We start from the raw sequence: 18657 nt of genomic DNA, 5'->3' as shown, positions 1-18657 counted from the left end.
TTTTTTTACTTTTTAGAGAGTAGAAGACATGGACATTTTCTTGCAGGAAATACGAGACAAAAGAGACATCCGTGTGTCTTGTTTACACAACCCTCACTTGTGAATGTACTAGTGGGGTACTATAATGTAAATATTGATTTTTGTTTTGTAAAATTTCTTTCATATTTTGTGTGAAAAATTGTTGTGTTGTGTTTTTGAAATTTATTTATTTATTTTAATATATTGTTATACCATTAAAATCTTGTGTGAAAAGAAGTGTTGTGTTCTTGAAATATATTTATAATTTTATGACTTCTTATTATGACATTTTATCTAAATTTTAGATTTATTTTGTGTTTAGATGCACATTTTCCTGTTTTAGGTTAACAAAAACAAATAAATCCAGCAAAAAACTTGTCGGGCAGTGGAGTATGTGACCATTAAATGAAGTTGCATGGCTGGTTTTAGGCTACTGGACCACTTATTTCCATTTAAAATAATAATAATAAAACATAAAAAATAGCATAATGTGTAGCCTATCACATGAGGGTGGAGTCTGTTTAAAATTATAGTCAAAATTCAATCTAAATAAACTTAATGAATTATTATTATTATTTATTACATTATTAATCAGATGCTTTAGAATAGTTGATGAATTAAAAAGAGGTGCAGAGATAGTTAGCAAACGGTTTTATCCAAAGCGACTTAAGTGAGGAAACTATTCATCCTTATGAGTAGTAAATAAGACAAGCTTACATAAATACAACGATTAAAAAGGTATTAGAAACACACACACACACACATATATATATATATATATATATATATATATATATATATATATAGTGTGAGTAATGTTCTTATCAAGTATTTGCGTAAAACTACACTATTTGTGGGCAATAAAGCAATATTAAAATAAAGTATTTACGTAATGCCGTTAGTCACAAAAATGGTACTGGCCATGCTGAAAATAATAAATCATAATCATGACAAATATTAGAGAAAGATAAGCATTTACTTCCATTATGTTTGAACTTGCACTGACATTAACATCCACTTGGTAGCGCTTGATACCGTCTCAAGCCCCGCCCACTAGAGCTAGCGAGCGGGAGCTAGAGCTCCAGCCTCCCATTTGGCTCTGCAGCGAGCACCCTCTCCCAGCGAGGGGGAGCTGGAGCTCAAAAACCCACCGGTGTATGAAGGAAACGGATAAGGTGTCTGAGCTTTTTAGCTTTCTTTGTAGAATTTTTGCAGGGTGACGAAACTGTAACTGTAGTATTAGCATGACGCTAGCATTTAGTTAGGTTGCTAGCGTTAGCAACCACATTAACATTAGAACTTTATTAATCTCACTGTTTGAGACAATAAAATGCTTTATCCCAAAAGCCATGCTTATTTTGCTTATTTTATTTTAGGTAGTAGCTGTCTCCATGTTTTTGTTTCAGTTTACCTATACCCTAGCTTTTTTAAATTTAGTATAAATCTTATTACACATTAAATTGATAGTCTTATTCAGTTTAGTCTTTGTTATTCAACAAATTCTTAACTTTCTTTCATTTCTTTCTAAGGTTGGCACCAACATGGTGGAATACCTCAAGTGTCAAGGCCGTACCCTACATCCTGATGTTGGGAGATAATGACCAGCGCTGCTCTCAGGCATTCGTCATAAAAAATAAAGTATTTACGTAATGCCGTTAGTCACAAAAATGGTACTGGCCATGCTGAAAATGTGAAAAAGCGGTGTGCTCCTGTATAGGACTTTTTGTAATGTTGCTATGAAATAGCGAGGCCTACTTGAAAAGTCATAGACAGTGTTTGTATGTTAAAACGGGACCAGGGCTAGATAGTTTTGTTCTGCAGAAAAGATATCTGAAGTCACCTGCTCTGTAGAAGCTACCCCAGCCTATTTGTGCTATTATTCCATTCTGCAATTGGATGTTGTTTATTGCATATATGTATGGTTTGCAAAACTTCTAAAACTGTTTAACAGACATGGGTAGTTTTTTTTTACAGATTTACTGTAAAACATAAAAATAATAATAACTTATTTGTGAGGTTAAATAAAAACCTACTTAAAAAATTAAATAAGATAAATGAAAAAAAAAAAAAAAAAATTTTTATAGCTCACACATGATGAGAGCCCCATGTGTTGCAAAGACTTCTGAGTACTATGTTGTATGATAAGCCAGATGTTTAATACTTCACTAAAGCCCAAGCACACAAAAGACACTTTTGTGTTATTCTCCAATGTATAGGATCAGCGAAAAGAAGTACATTGTGTCATAACATTAATATGTGTGGGCTGTGTTTGTTTATGTCTGCCACTACAGAGTGGCCTCTTTTTCACTCTGCATGATGCATAGTCAGAGCCTGTGTGCTAATGGCTATTAGAGAAGCATTTAATAGCAAAATGATCTTATAACATGCGTTGTCACAGCCATAATGGAGACATCTGCATGAGGTGTGTTCAGAGTCAAGCTCAAGTGTGCAGTCAATTAAAATGCTCAGGGGGAGGTAGTTCTGCTTTGTTTTGTTTAGCAAAAGAGGCAATTTCTTCCTGGTTGCTAGCAAAATTAGAACCCAAAGCAGCATCCCCTGGTTGGTACACTCACTCTTCTTCTATACTACTTTATCCTGGTTGGTATACCAAAACAGGAAATTAGACATGTGATAATGTTCTTTGACCCCGCAGAGACCATGTGCATTAAGACACAAATCAATGTGAGCGGTTTTAATTGAGTATATTTTTTAGAAAACTTAATATATTTTATCAATGTTATAATAAAACAATTAAATAAAGAGTTATCTGGATTTTTAAGTATATTTCATTGTTGGCTTATGGGCTACATATTGGACAGCTGCTGTATTCTCAGTGTATTTAAAAGTGTGAATATCAGTTAGCCATGTAAATTCATTCAGGATTACCCACTAATCCTAATTTAAAACGCTAATAAATTTTTCATTTATTAATAAATAATTATTAGCGTTTTAAACGGAAAAAAAGAATGAATTACCCGTGCTAAATAATTAGTTTTAGCTTCTTATAGGTCTGCGTTTCGCAACAAATTTAACTGAGATTAAGTTAATGAAGCTAATGGAAAGAAGGACCTGACATGATGTTATGACTTGTTGATAAATTCACACTTATTGTGTGACAGTGGTAAAATTACATCCAAATTGTGTTTTATTTTACTACTTACAATACTTTCAATACAGTCTGTTAATTTCCAGTTAATATTAATTTATAATTAATATAATATAATTTATATCACTTTATTCTGTATGGTCCTAAATAAACTGGAGCCTAAAGCCTATCACAGGAGACTTAGGGCATGAGGCAAGGTACACCAGGGTGCAAATCCCTCGCAGGGCACACACATACACACACATGCTTTTTTACACACTATGGGCAATTTGGGCAAGACCACCCACCAGCCACACAATTATATAAATAAATATTACATTTCTTTACATTAAGGAACAGTTTATTAATATCTAATAACTACTTTATTGTTTTTGGGTAAAAACAATTGGTAGGTTATTCCAAAACATGGTTTGATAACCCACACCTAACTGTTCAACAATACTTATTAAATTTTTTTAAATAATAATAAGTATTGTTAAACAGTAAAATGTTCAAAAAAAGTTTTTTGCTTATTTTTTAAAAATAAAAACATTTTGTCCCAGTTCTCAAGAATGACTCAATACAATGCTATAGGCCTATATATATATATATATATATATATATATATATATATATATATATACAGTATATATAATATCCATTTTTGCTTTTCTTCTTTTCAAGTAGTTTTAAACACTAATATCACTTTGACTACACAGTTAAATGTGTGTATAATTGTTTTTTTTATCTATGTATTTTTGTTTTTTGTGACTATAATCAAAGATTTGTGAGTACAAGTGTATGAAGGAGCCCTCATACTGTACATTCTCTTTGTTCCACGACTCCCACAAGAGTGTTGCATTTCACATAATATACAGTAGCGTGTTTTTTGTATTCTCTCTTAATTAAGTGTGTTAGTCCCTTACAGTATGAATATAAATAATAATAGATTGTTGTCTGTATAATTAAACTCCATACAAAATTTACATTTTTTTTGTTCTTTGTCCTTTGATCTTATTTTCAGAATCTCACTCCAAGCTTTTCTGAAAGGTTGACAGTTAGGGCAGCGGTCTGAGGTAAGGATTTGTAAAGTACCTAAACTGAGAGCACATTATAACTGAGGAACCAGAGTCCTCCTTACATTAATTTATAGCCCAGCAGCATGCGAATGAAGATTTACTAAAGATTGATTGATAAAAGATCATATGCACAGATGCAACAAAATGCTATAGAAATTTTAAATAGCTCAACACAAACAAGAAATTCGGACCTTAACTCACTGAAAATTTTATTTTATTTATTTATACTGTCCTGACGCTGGGACATCAACTTTACCTTACTGCTTAACCATAACTGTTGACATTAAAAAATGAAGAGGAGAGAACACAAGATGACCTTATGGTTGTTACTGCAGTTCACTCTCATGTTTTTTTTTTTTTTTTTTTTTTTGTGTGTGTGTGTGTGTGTGTGTGTGTGTGTGTGTGTGTGAAAAAATTCACTTTAGTTCCTGAACATTTACTTGCAATTGAACGAGAAATGGCGGTGGGGTCCTGCTTAGTGCATGTGCATAAGGCCATCCGGGTAGGCCACCAGTTGTTTCAGCCCAACCCCTGAACTCTCCAATAAAATTCACTAACAAGCTGTTTTCCTAGGCCACGAATAGTTAGTTCAAATGCTGTGTGTTCAATTCAATCCAATTCAATTTTATTTGTATAGCGCTTTTAATAATTGTCATTGTCCCAAAGCAGCTTTACACAATCAACAGTGTGTTCTCCTCATACTGTGTGTGTAGAAATGCTCTTATACAACAGTGTAAGAAAATGTTTTACAAAACATAGGTCACTTTCGTTACTTCCATGTATTCCATTTCTTTAGAATACAAATTAATTAAACATTTAAGTGACCCAATCGTTGTCATTCATGATTGTTTTCCCACCACATTTGACAATTCAGCACAATCGTTTCTGGTTTTAATAATGAACCCAATTCAAGCAATTTTTTTCTGATTGAAAGAAATTTGATGGTAAAAGATTAAAAGATAACTTTGATGGTGACTTGTTTTGGCAAGAAGGTGTATAAACAGCAACCATTGACAATATCCTCTAATAGGTGTACATCTATTCTGTACTAGACTGTAGCATCCAACATTTCCACATGTTTCTGAAGGTCAAACCCCCAATTTCAAGAACGGCTGTGCATACGTTGAGCCAATGTTGGCATCAGTGAATGGCCCAATATCATTTTGTCCATTGGCCCAACATTGGCTTATTGGTGGTGCCAAAGATAGGTTGGCAAAACGTTGGCACAATGTTGGTTCAGTAGATAATGGCAAAGTTGGAAATTAAATTAGACTCTTTTCATCAGCGCTAATAATAAGAAAATGCATTTATATCTTCAGAAATTTATTTATTAATTTTATTTGTACAATCTAAGAAAATACATGTAAACATTATGATGATAAACTACAAAATGAATACCTAGTACAACCACTTTTTCTCTCAGCAAGGTGGATAAAAATAAATGCATACAAACAAATTACCCATTGCCTCAGACTGTCTTTTGTATCAGGTGACTCTGCATCTTCCTCCACCAGAATTACGTAGCGACCTGGCCACTATTCTGCAATAAGAATGGCTCAAAATCCCTCTGGCCACTGTGCGGGACCTGTATCTGTCATTTCCAAGACGAATTGATGCTTTATTGGCCGCAAAAGGAGGCCCTACACCACACTAATTAATTATTGTGGTCTAAAACCAGGCGTTTCATTTTCATTGGCAACCCCTGTACATCTCATTAGGAGTAATATTAAACCAACTGTAGTTAGGAGCAAAGAGGCAGATCCAGACCTCCTCTGCCCCCTGGCCCTGTCTTACTCGTCCTGGATTCCTGCTTCTGGTTGGAAATCTCGTCGCATGGATGCCCCGTGTGGTCTGCCTGGGATGCGTGTGGTGACTGGGGATGGTTCCACTTTTCCACAAAGACGGTCCTGTACTCGACTGATGCAGACAGCTAAGCTCTGAGTACCTGTGACTTTAGTCGCTCAATAGTTCGGGACTGGAATTTACTACAGTCTACCTGAGCCTCCAGGAACAAACTGGTCTCCATTTAATTTAACACATCAACTGTTATACTGAACTTCCAGTCTCACATAGTTTTATGCAGATCAATCCCTGCTATCCGTTTTCACCCAAATAAGTATGGGTTCCCTGTTAAGTCTGGTTCCTCTCAAGGTTTCTTCCTATTACCATCTCATGGAGTTTTTCCTTACCACTGTCACCGTCGTCCTCGGCTTGCTCATCAGGGACAATCTTATAATTTGGATTCATATACTTTCATATTCCATACAAACTTAAATAGTTCTTTTGATTGTGTAAATCTGCCTTGCGACAATGTCACTTGTTAAAAGTGCTATACAAAAAAAATTGAATTGAATTGAATTGAACTATCGTTGGCCCATGTCAGAGCACTGACAAAAGGTTATTAATATTTTGGGCCAACAAAGTTGTGCTATCTGGGATGGCTTAGTAGTGTAGGGTTCAATTAGCATGAAACAGTGCCATTTTTGCACTAACTATATATAATATATTTAGAAACTTTCTGACAACTGAAGACATGGTGCTTTAAAGTAAGAATTGCTTTGGTTAAAACATGAGATTGCAGTCAAAAAGTGGCATTTCCCTCTGGGTTTAATTGTATTTTGTCTTAGACTGCATTGAAGTTATAAGCAAGTTTAATAAAATTAATTTGCTTATCACCAATCGTTTCTTCCCTTGGAGTATTTTAATTATCTATCTAATTTCCTTTAGGCGCGCCCGCCCACACACACACACACACTTTAAGTCTGGCTGCGTCATCGGTGAGGTAAAAGGAGGCGTATTGTCATTTTTGTTTCTATAAATACACCACGGATTTACAGTGTCAGCAACCACAAACGAACCCCATTGAGATCTGTTTGAAACTCCTCCGGATGATTATCTGAGTGTACGCATGCAGAAGTCATGAGTAAGAAGATGTCTCTGCCAGAGCGTGACCTCGACATTCCAGATAAGAACTGCTATCGCATGGTCGTGCTCGGATCCACCAAAGTGGGTAAGACGGCAATCATCTCTCGCTTCCTTAACGAGCGTTTCGATGATCATTACACGCCGACCATCGAGGATTTCCACCGCAAGTTCTATAGCATACGCGGAGACGTCTATCAGCTTGACATCCTGGACACGTCCGGAAACCATCCCTTTCCAGCCATAAGGAGACTCTCCATCCTGACAGGTAAGAGTTTATCTCTAGCTGATCGATAACAGTGTAAATTAGAACCGGAATGTTACTAAATTAGTAGTAGTAGTAGTAGGGGCTGAAAGTACCAATAATAATAATAATAATAATAATAATAATTAATTTAAAAAATCTTAAAAATAATAATAACAATAATAATTATTATTATTATTATTATTATTGATACTTTCGTATGTATTAATACCTTTGCCTAGTTCTGTGCTTCTCGAATAGTCTGCTGTGCAACCCCTTGACGGAAGCAGCTGAAAGAAAATTTACTACACTCCCTTAATCATGTTGTTCCTTCCTCACCTAACTGTTAAATACCCCCCCCCCCCCCACACACACACACAATTAAAATGTGCCTATATGCAGTGGATTCAGTCCTTAGAATTTAATTTTATAATTTGATGGAAGAATGAATTAGTACAGCGCAGTAAAAAAAGTTTAGTGTCTAAATAGTTTACTACATTATACTTCATACTAAACATGAATAGGATCGCATACCGCAAACGGTTTGAATACAACTGCCCACATGCACCTTTTGCATGAGAAACCTTATGCATGTGTATGATGACTAAAATATCGTTCACCATACTTTCAGGTGATGTTTTCATCCTGGTGTTTAGCTTGGACAATCGAGCCTCTTTTCAGGAAGTGCAGCAACTCAAAAGGCAAATCTTCGAGACTAAGTCAGGCCTAAAAACCAGGACAAAGGAGAGCATCAATGTGCCACTGATCATCTGTGGCAACAAGTGTGATCGTGAGTTCACCCGTGAGGTTTCAAAGGATGAGGTTGAACGACTGGTAGCGGGGGATGTGCACTGTGCTTATTTCGAAGTATCAGCCAAGCACAACACAAATGTGTATGTCATGTTTCACACACTTTTTACCATTGCCAAACTGCCTCATGAGATGAGCCCGGATCGCCACCGAAAGATCTCGCTGCAGTGTGGTGATTTGCTGCACAGAAAATGCCTGCGCCATCGTAAGTTTAAGGATGGTGGTGATGCGTACGGTATTGTCGCTCCTTTTGCAAGGCGGCCAAGTGTACACAGCGACCTCATGTACGTTAAGGAGAAAGCCTTACATCAAAGCACCAAGGATCGCTGTGTCATATGCTAAACACGATTAGTGTACTCTGTATTTGAACACTCAGAACGACGTGACAATACAGGTTGGTTCTGCCGTTTTGCTTTATAAAATGGCAACACATGCCACGTTTGGTTATATCCCGCAATTAATGGGACCAGAACTCAGGTCAGGGTTTTACCATGTGGTTGTGAACAAACAAGTAACAGATAAAAAAAAAAAAACTGCTATAAGCATTTCGCCAACAAGCCTTTCCTGACTGAAAAGTTCGCTGTGATTCTTGAGGACTTGTTTACAGTTTCAATACAGAGTATTTCATTTTTTTTAATGCAGTGAAATTGATATTTAAGGCATTATGAACAAAATACATAAATGTACATTTATTCTACTTTTTATCATTTACTTTTGTTACAAAAATAAAAGATGATATAAAAAGTCTCTTTTGATGATTTTGATTATAATTAACCCTAATTATTAGTATAGTTGGTAATAGCTATACAAAACCCATTAGCAAAACAAAATATATGAGAGACCACATTTGGAAATATCTTCTATTCTTATCATTATAGGGCATTTTTAGCCCAACAAAACAAAAAAAAAAAAAATACAGTTAAAAAAACTAAATAAGGTTTATTTCCGAATACAGGTAGTGCACCTAGTGCATCTGTTTTTTCCATACTTAGTTTTTTGTTTGTTTACAAAAAGTATAGAAGCTTTATAGATCTGGAATAAAGGTCTGCAAATGTATATTGTGCTGCAAATAGGTATTGTTGTGTAATACATAAGATACAAACTTGACTATTCTATACCCCATATATTTACATAAAAATGGCATATTTAATGTCAGTCATGTTGTTTGGTTTAGTAAAATTCTAAAAAAGGCTGTTTCAATATAAAGAATATTAACTGCTTAAAATATTTCACTGATTTAATTTTCTTAGTATGACTGCAGATCAATTCCTGCTGTCTAATCACCCAAATGAGGATTTTCATAAAACATAATGGTAACTTTAAGTTTTAAACCTAATGTTTTTAGTCTTATGACTGATCAGTTTACAGGTTACCCTAAACACAATATTTTTATTTATTGGATATTTATTTTGATTTCACATAATAGATTTTACTGATCCAACCCACAATCCGTTCCTTCATCTACTCATATGGGAAGAGAAAGACACAGTTAAAAAGTAAAAAAGTATATGTACTTCTAGTAGATTCTAGTAGATCACTTCATAGGTTTCTAAGGCAGGAGCTCCAGCACCTGTGCATATTGGAACACTAATATTTATAGCAAGTTTATAGAGAAAAGAAGAACTAGGTAGTCTTGCAGACATTCTACAACAACTGTAACTATAACTGTAATCTTAACTGTAAGTTGAAAAATATGTTAAAAATTTTAATCGTTGGCAAATCTCAATTTGTAGGAAATTAAAAATAAAACGTGGTGGGGTAGTTTGAAAATCATCAACATCTGTGTGGTAACAATTATCATGTATATATGTCTTCATTTCAGATAAAAAGTGAGGTCAATAAGTATTTGATCACCATGTGATTTTGCTCTCTTACTTAGAAATCATGGAGGGGTCTACAATTTTTGGCATAGATGCATTTCCACTGTGAGCGACAGAATCTAAAAAGAAAAATCCGGATATCACATTGTACACTGAAAAAGTGAAACTGCTGTGTCATTGATACAAAGTATGCTTCCACATTGATCTTATTAAAATTTTTGATTTCCTATACAAAACTGATATTTTTATGTTGCTTAAAAGCAAACATCGCAGCCCCTGTTTAAACTTAAATGTAATCCGTTCACTCAAACGACCTTTCTGCTGCAAACCAAAGGTTTGCCGTGTCACGTGACCTCATGACGTAGTGTTATCGCGGACTGAATCACGTTTGCTGGCGCTCATAGTTTTTCAAAGAAAACAACAGGTAAGAAAGCAAATTCATGTCATTTCTATGTTAAATGTATATCTTCCATGAGCAAATTTATGATTTATGTCAGGGACAACTACTTTGTAGATTGAGTTTTGCGTCTGTGTTTGCTAGATTGCATTTTGTGTCCCGGTGTGTTTACCAGCTAAAAACACCTATATGACCTACATTAGCATTAGCTAACCAACGCGGATATTTTCAAAAACACCTACGCCAAGTCGGCTGTGCCAAATAACATGAAATTAATCATATTTAAGTACCGTAAAAATGGATAGGAAAGTGACCTAAACATATAACAAGCCAATTTAGAGTGAGTGCTGTTTGTAGTGTACTTATAGTTATGTTTAAAACCTTCTGGACGTGCCAATGTGTAAGTAATGTAATATCTCTAAAACTATATTCCCTCGTATGAAACGGGGCATTACCACATGTCCCTGACATACTGGTAACACTTTATTACACGTTTTTAATGTTTCAGTGTATAATCCCCAACACTGGCAGCAATTTGACATGTTGATTTAACGTTACTACAAGTACAACAGTCCACAAGTCGACCAATTAAATTAACCATGTAAATTAAATGTGAAATAAAACTCACATTTATTTTTGTGACTTTTTCACTTTTGTGTTTACAGGTCTGTTAGCTTTTCTGAAAGGGCATTATTTTACCCATACTGCAGAAATCAAGTCCCAGAATTCACAAATAAAAACATTATGTGGATAAATTTTGAAATGGAAATAATACAATAGAATTGCTGTGAATTTAGTAAATGTCAGCGTAATCTAATTATCCTAAAATAAACTCCCTCAAAATAATGAAGCACTGAAAATTAGTAGTTGAATTATCTGGTAATATCAGAGAATAATTTCAATTATCCTGCGAAACTGAATTATGTTCATTGGTTTATTGTATTATAAGTAGTGAGTACTTACAAAGCAACAGAATGCAGTTATTTTAAAGATGTGTGTGTGGGGGGGGATTCTTTCTGTACATACTGTAATTAAGATTTGCTAAGAACTTAAGCCAATCCAATTTTTTTTTTTTTTTTTTTTTGTAATGAGTTTCTGCGAATTATAACTGCTCCACTTCAAGCAAGATTGCTGGTTTTCTTGAACAAGCAACGCTACAAACTCATTGAGATAATCAGAAACAAGGGAGGACTTGTCAGAGAGAATACCAGAGATATAATCTTCATTTTCAAGTTCTTGATCTGGTATGTACTTGCTCAAAAAAGCAGAAATTAGCTTGGTGTCGAATTATATTTATATATATATATATATATAATATTGTGAAGTGAAGCCACAGGAGCTGAGCAAGGCATCCAAATCAAGTTGGCTGTGATGCACTAAATTACTAGCAGAATAAAACATTTAAGTTTAACTTGTTCACAGGTTAGTGTATGCTGTCTGAATACAGGTTTCAATGTCTGCCATGTTTATTTTATCACGCTTCACAAGCCTAACATAACCAACAATACTATGTTTGTTTTTAAATGCCCAGATCCTGGAGGTGAATGTATGAGAGTATCTCCTGAAATGTCTTATGGTGTATTTAGTGGAAGATGTGGACCAACTGATTAAGCACTGGTAAGCATTTGTTCATAAGGCATTTCAACCTTAGAACTGAAAAATGTTACTGAATTGATAAATTAGCATTGCTCAAAGGTCCAGGTGGCAGCTTGGTGGTGCTGGGGTTTGAACATGTGAGGTTCAGTATACCAACATCCAAAAACTACACAACTACCTCTGCCCCTTCATATTGACAAATATGAGGTCATTGGCATTATTAGCTGCAGCACAACCTTTACACAGGGCCATTATTTTTTTTAAATCATAGTATGTATTAACATTAGTTACATACATGCTCCTAAACCTTGTGGAAAGACTTCACAAAAGCTGTTATATCTGCAAAAAGCCAACATCATATTAAATCCTATGGATTAAGAAGTGGATGTTACTCAAGTTCATACTGAATGCATGTGAAGGCAGGCGAGCCAGTACTTTTGGCAATATAATGTGTGTGTGTATATGTATGCCAGTTGTTTCGGTCTATTCATTGCCATAATTACATTTAACTTGATGCACCATAATCCTAGGTGTTTTTTTGGGTTTTTTTGCACTCATAGGGAGCATTAATTTATTTATACATGCATACATCAGACACTGTTTTGCCAAATATAGCAACTTGTCTAACAAATGTCCTTTCTTTTATTAGGTTGTTCAGAAAGATGACGCTCAGGCAGAAATAACCCTGTTTGTCCTCAGGTAGAAAGAGGACTGTCTTCAACCACTACATGAAATCGGGATTGTGACTTACTGAGTTTCCATCAGTCACACATGAATGTTCCATGTTGTTTGGCCTCATCTATGCGCTAAACTTGAGCTATCTTGGTAAACTCAAACACACATTTGTGGCCCTGTAGAAAATATTTAGGAAACGTATAGCTTATTGACAGTAAAATATAAAATTTTGGTCACTTTATTTGTTAAACAGTTGTCAGATTTTACATGGTTGGTAAATAGGTTTATACAGTTCTTAAAATTAAGTTAATAAAATTGCATTGTTTGATTTTTATTTTTTATTTTTGTTACATTTATCTTTTAATTGGAGAAATAATAGTACAACAAAAAGAAAAGGTAATGTATTGTTTCAAGGATGGTAATAAATGTTTTTGGAGGAGAACTTCTGTGTTCATTATCTTCATTTTTAAACGTAATTATTTTTTTAAAGGTTGCTTTATTCATAAATGTAACTTCTCTACATAAATGAACTTTTTTGGCTTAGAGATAATTAAATTTATTTATTTTAGAAAAAGACTATATATTGATTTTTATGTATAATTCATAAAATTAAGTTTGTACGTAATCATACTCTTAACTTGAGAATAATGAAAAAGATTACTACTATAATTTACTCCTATTACTTTATACTACATGAATGTAAGTTGTTTCTTTCAAGGTTAACACTAAACTTAAATATAATGTTAAATTTTAGGTTTTTCTAATCAAGTTATTAGAAAGTAGAAAAATAAGTTTTACTGGCCTAAGGCATTGTAATAACTTTTGTTTCTGATTTGGATCGATGGATTTCTTTTGCTTTGGGAAAACTTACAAATACATTTATATTTAATCAAAATTAAACCTTAAATAATATTCTAACATTTGATTTGAGAGAAAGTAAAAAAATTGCTTGTAACAACTTGAATTTAAAAAAAATAAGTTATTTCAAAGTATCATTTTTTTCAGTGTATTTTAAATTAAAAATTTTAAATGTTTCTAAAGTGAAAATCAAGTTCTTACAAAGTCGAAAAATTTGTTTTACTGGCCTAAGGCATTGTTACAACTTTTGTTTTTAATTTGGATGGATGAATTTATTTTTGCTTTGGGAAAACTTACAAATATATTTATATTTAATCAAAATTAAACCTTAAATAGTATTCTGACATTTGATTTGAGAAAAAGTAAAAAGAAATTGCTTGTAACAAATTAAAGTTGATCCAAAGTGTCATTTTTTTCAGTGTATAATTTTTTTAACAATTTATTTTTGAATTACTTTGTCAAATAAGTATATGATCACTTGCTTATCAGCCAGATTTCTGACCCTCAAAGACCTGTTATTTTGCTCTTAAATAGTCCATATGCTTCTTACAGAGCCACTCCTTGGTTTTCCTGGCTGTGTGCTTTGGTTCATTGTCATGTTGGAAGACACAGAATTACTGTGCACTTATTTGACACAGTAATTCACAAATAAATAGTTGAAAAATCATACAATGTGATTTCTGGATTTTTCTTTTTAGATTCTGTCTCTCACAGTAGAAATTCACCTACTGTATGCTGAAAATTGTAGACCCCTCCATGATTTCTAAGTAGGAGAACTTGCAAAATCACAGGGTGATCAAATGCTTATTGACCTCACTGTATATCTAAATTTTAAGCGACTGCTTGCCTTTTATGATGACCATGGCTCACTACTCAACTTGCCCTTCTCTTTAAACACCCAGAAAGACCTTGTCCAGTCAAGGTTAATTGTAACATACCCCATGTCTAACTGCCTTGACATTTTGTGCCACCTTTGAGTCGCGTTCCACAAATATACTGATAAAAAGCTGCTTGCTTGCAATGCTTCATACAGACAAGTGGACACTCAGCTCCCTTGGATCTATGTCTCATCAGAGCACATACATACTTGTCATGACAACAGAATCAACATTGACTGCTGTGAGACAGATGTGTTTACAGATAGCCTTGACATTTTTATTTGATAGGGTGGGGGATAAGAGAAACATGCATGGAATACATCAACAAACTTAATGGACTACTCTACTGTGTACAGGGTACTTACTAAATCACTCAATATTAACCACAATTTTACAATAATATGCTGCCCAAAAATATTTTTAATGTATGTTAATAAACCTAAGTTACCGTGCCATTAATAAGTATTACATATAATTACATATATTTTTTTCATTCTTTTGCATATTTATAATGATTGAGATAATTAAACACGTTTTAATATTATAAAAAGATAACCTGAGTAAATACAGTGCATCCGGGAAGTATTCACAGCACTTCACTTTTTTCACATTTTGTTATGTTACAGCCTTATTCCAAAATGTATTAAATTAATTATTTTCCTCAAAATTCTACAAACAATACCCCACAATGACAACATAAAACAGGTTTGTTTAAAAAAATAAATAAAATAAAAATAAAAAATCACATGTACATAAGTATTCACAGCCTTTGCCATGACACTCAAAATTGAGCTCAGGTTCTGGTTAATAGCAGTTCTTCTTCAGGGTTTTGTAACGATTTTAAATAAACTTCTTGGAGGTCATTGTGGGGTATTGCTAAGGCATTATTAAAGAAAAGGTTGTTTTAAGAGCAGCTTTCAACTTGTCTGTATTGTTGGGTCAGGCGTTTCTCATCTTGTTACTACTCTATGGGGTTCAGGTTAGAAAAGTTGGTTGGCCAATCAACCAAGCACAGTAATATCATCAAGCAGTACAGTAAAACTCTGATTATTGAGAAGAACAAGGACAACAAGAAGACACACAGGAACAATAACAATTGTTCTGCAGGTTTAAATCATGAAGCAAATCATTATGGATTTCTTGTACCAAATAATCTAAGTAAATTTTTTTCTTTCTTTCTTTCTTTCTTTCTTCTGACAGCTTAAAACAATTCATGAAACCATTACCATCGATCTGGAACTAAAGTATTACTAGGATATCATTAAAATGTGTAGACAAACCTTGAGTGCGCTGATGAACTTTCCATCATTATTTTAATTTCATATTCCATAGTACTTTATTATTAGAAGACTGGGATAGGGGAAGGTTAATTTTTGTTGGCCATGTAACTAAAATTAAACATGACACTAAATTTCCGTGCAAACACGGTACTGCTATTTATAGTAACAGTGGGTGGATTGCTAACTCATAAAACACTGTGTGTCTCTGTGTCTGTGTTTTATCTATTATCTATTATTTTTGAGGATTAATTTGCTCCATTTCCTTTAGATCTTTCAGTAACTTACATTGCTCAACAGTAACCTAGGCAAGAGTTTTACAATCACTGGCAAACAGAGTTTCCTTATGCCCACTTTTCTACACTGACATTTAACCATTTGTTTATCGTAAGACTGAGCAGTTTTTTAAGCTATTGTTTATATGTTTACAAATGGCCGAACTAATGCTGCTTCTTCCTCAAACCCTCGCAGGTGTCTGAATGAGCAGGTTGTCCTCTTAACCAGTATGCTACTGTGGGATTTGTTTATAACACACTTCCTTTCCTGATGATCAGTGATGACAGTCCCAACTTCTGAAATGTTCTTTAAATTTTCATCAAGTTGCTTAAGCCATGTTTTTTGTGTGCTGCACAATAAACTCTCCACTGCGTAGGTCGCTTTCTCCTGAGGAGATCATGTTCATTCTGCAAACAAGACAAACCATGGCAAATGCTAGATATGTCAAAAAATGAATGTAAAAAAAACATTGTAGCTACAGTAATTAAGATTAGAATATCATTGTGATTTCAAGCCATTAATGATCAAACTTCTAATGTGGGATGAGCAAAATGCTAAATTGACATCTGCTGTGTTACAGAGAAAAAACAAAAAAACAAAATTGACCTTATGCTGGTGAAAATAAATAATAACAATATAAACTAATGCACGGAATTATGAAGCATACCAGCCATTAAGACAAAATCAATAATGGAGGACAATAGAGTCAATCAGAAACAGGCAGTAAAAATGTGCCCTCTGCCAGTTTCTGATTGACTGGTAGTGTAGCAGGGTTACAATGCTGCCACAATTTGAGCAAACATACACTGAAAAAAATGAATCTGAGATGTTGTAAATGTAGCATAATTAAATCTGTGTATTCAACAATAAATAATCAAGTTTGTACGTTTACATAAATATATCTAAGTTAGAACTTAATCTGCATTTGTTAAGAATACAAGACAATGTGCATTTTTTCCTTAACATATATTTTTTACGTAATCCCTGACAATCTTTTTAAGTGGACACAAGCAATAATCTTGTTCATTTTACTCTGTTTAAATAAAACTGCCTTCCCATGGAAAAAGCATGGGAAACCCCGTATCAATTTAAAAGTGTACCAAAGCCTCATTGCGGTCGGAAACAAATCTTTGGAGCATTCTGTTCACCTCGTGTGCAAAAAGTTTTAACAAGCAGAAGACGACCTGTGGATTCAGAACCAAGTGCACTTTGAAGGAACTGTGGATGTTCAGGAGTGTATGCACGGGTTGTTTTTTCTACTCAAACGCTGGGTTGCCGTTGTTGGGTCATTTTTCTGGGTTATTTACAGAGAGTTGGGTAGTTTTTGTGTAACCCAGCTGCTGGGTTCAAGTTTGATTGGCCCCTCCCCCAAAGTTCACCGGTGGATTCAGCGGCTGTCAGTCAGAGCTTCGTGTCTCTCTTGAGCTCCCACACCGCTGATGACAGTTCATTTAAGGGGAAATGACGTTAAATACAAGGTCTGTATACACATGTTCACTCACCTAAGTCACATATGACTGAAAAATTATTACTATACGTAAGATTTATTACTGTTACCGTGTTAAGGTTACACTTTCAGGCTGGTCTGAGGTAAGATAATTTAGCTGACAGTAGCTGCTATAGTTAGCCAAAGAACTCCACCTGTGTGTGAAAAAAACGGCTAAGATGTCTGAGCTTTTTATCTTTCTCTGTAGAATGTTTGCAGGGTGACGAAGATGGTGAATTGACGAATGTAGTATTAGCATGACGCAGGCATTTAGTTAGGTTGCTAGCGTTAGCAAACACATTAACATTAGAACTTTATTAATCTCACTGCTTGAGAGAATAAAATGCTGGGGTGTTACAAAACACTGACCCTCTCACAAATATACACACCTGCTAACCTCCCGTTAATTTCGGTAATTAGCTTAAAATCAACGCAGACCACAAGATCAACTAGTCTGACATAAAAAAAAACCTTTATCCTAAAAGCCATGCTTATTTTGCTGTTTTATTGTTGATGGGTGCTGTCTCCATGTTTTTTTTTTTAGGTTACCTATACCCTGTCTTATTGGACAGCTTTGTCATTTTTTTATTTAGTATTAATCCTATTACATACTAAATTAATAGTTTTATTCAGTTTAATCTTTGCTATTCAACAAAATGTTTACTTTCTTTCATTTTTTTCTTTCTAAGGTTGGCACCAACATGGTGGAATACCTCCAGCAGGCTGAAGTGTCAAGGCCGTACCCCTACATCCTGATGTTGGGAGATGATGACCAGCGCTGCTCTCAGGCATTCGTCATTCTGGTGGGACAGGCTCTGGAGCAATGCACACTACTTGGGGCGGTTGATGTGTGCTTAAAGGCATTTTATATTTTTGACATTAACTATCAAAAGCAGTGTGCTCCTGTATAGGACTTTTTGTAATGTTGCTATGAAATAGCGAGGCCTCCTTGAAAAGTCATAGACAGTGTTTGTATGTTAAAATGAGACCAGGGCTGGATAGTTTTGTTCTGCAGAAAAGATATTTGGAGTCACAGAGATCCTGCTCTGTAGAAGCTGCCTCAGCCTATTTGTGCAATTACTCAATTCTGCCCTTGTGAGTAATAGTATGGTAATGATGTTGCTGTTGATTATCTGTTTTTGTGCTTTTGAAAAATATTTTTTCTAAGAACATTTAATAGTATGATGTTTATTGCATATATGTATGGTTTGCAAAACTTGGAAGTTTTTTTGTAAT

General features: G+C 34.4%; 1 protein-coding gene and 1 long non-coding RNA gene across 3 annotated transcripts; both read left to right on the top strand.

The window, feature by feature from the left end:
• Positions 1-7101: 7101 nt before the first annotated feature.
• LOC128545005 (dexamethasone-induced Ras-related protein 1-like) lies at positions 7102-8500 on the top strand. The gene is made up of 2 exons (XM_053515322.1): positions 7102-7372; positions 7980-8500. The coding sequence occupies exons 1-2, from the start codon at positions 7102-7104 to the stop codon at positions 8498-8500; spliced, it is 792 nt and encodes a 263-aa protein (XP_053371297.1).
• Positions 8501-10354: 1854 nt separating this feature from the next.
• On the top strand, positions 10355-12948 carry LOC128544953 (uncharacterized). Of its 2 annotated transcripts, XR_008365820.1 has the most exons (4): positions 10362-10402; positions 11468-11619; positions 11907-11992; positions 12621-12948. It is a non-coding gene; the product is annotated as an uncharacterized LOC128544953 (long non-coding RNA). The 2 variants fall into 2 exon arrangements; XR_008365821.1 differs by lacking the exon at positions 11468-11619 and having other exon boundaries at positions 10355-10402.
• The last annotated feature ends 5709 nt before the right edge of the window (positions 12949-18657 follow it).

The sequence above is a fragment of the Clarias gariepinus genome, chromosome 16 (assembly GCF_024256425.1).
Source record: "Clarias gariepinus isolate MV-2021 ecotype Netherlands chromosome 16, CGAR_prim_01v2, whole genome shotgun sequence".
Classification (NCBI taxonomy): Eukaryota; Metazoa; Chordata; class Actinopteri; order Siluriformes; family Clariidae; genus Clarias; species Clarias gariepinus.
This window is presented reverse-complemented; position numbering and strand designations above follow the sequence as displayed.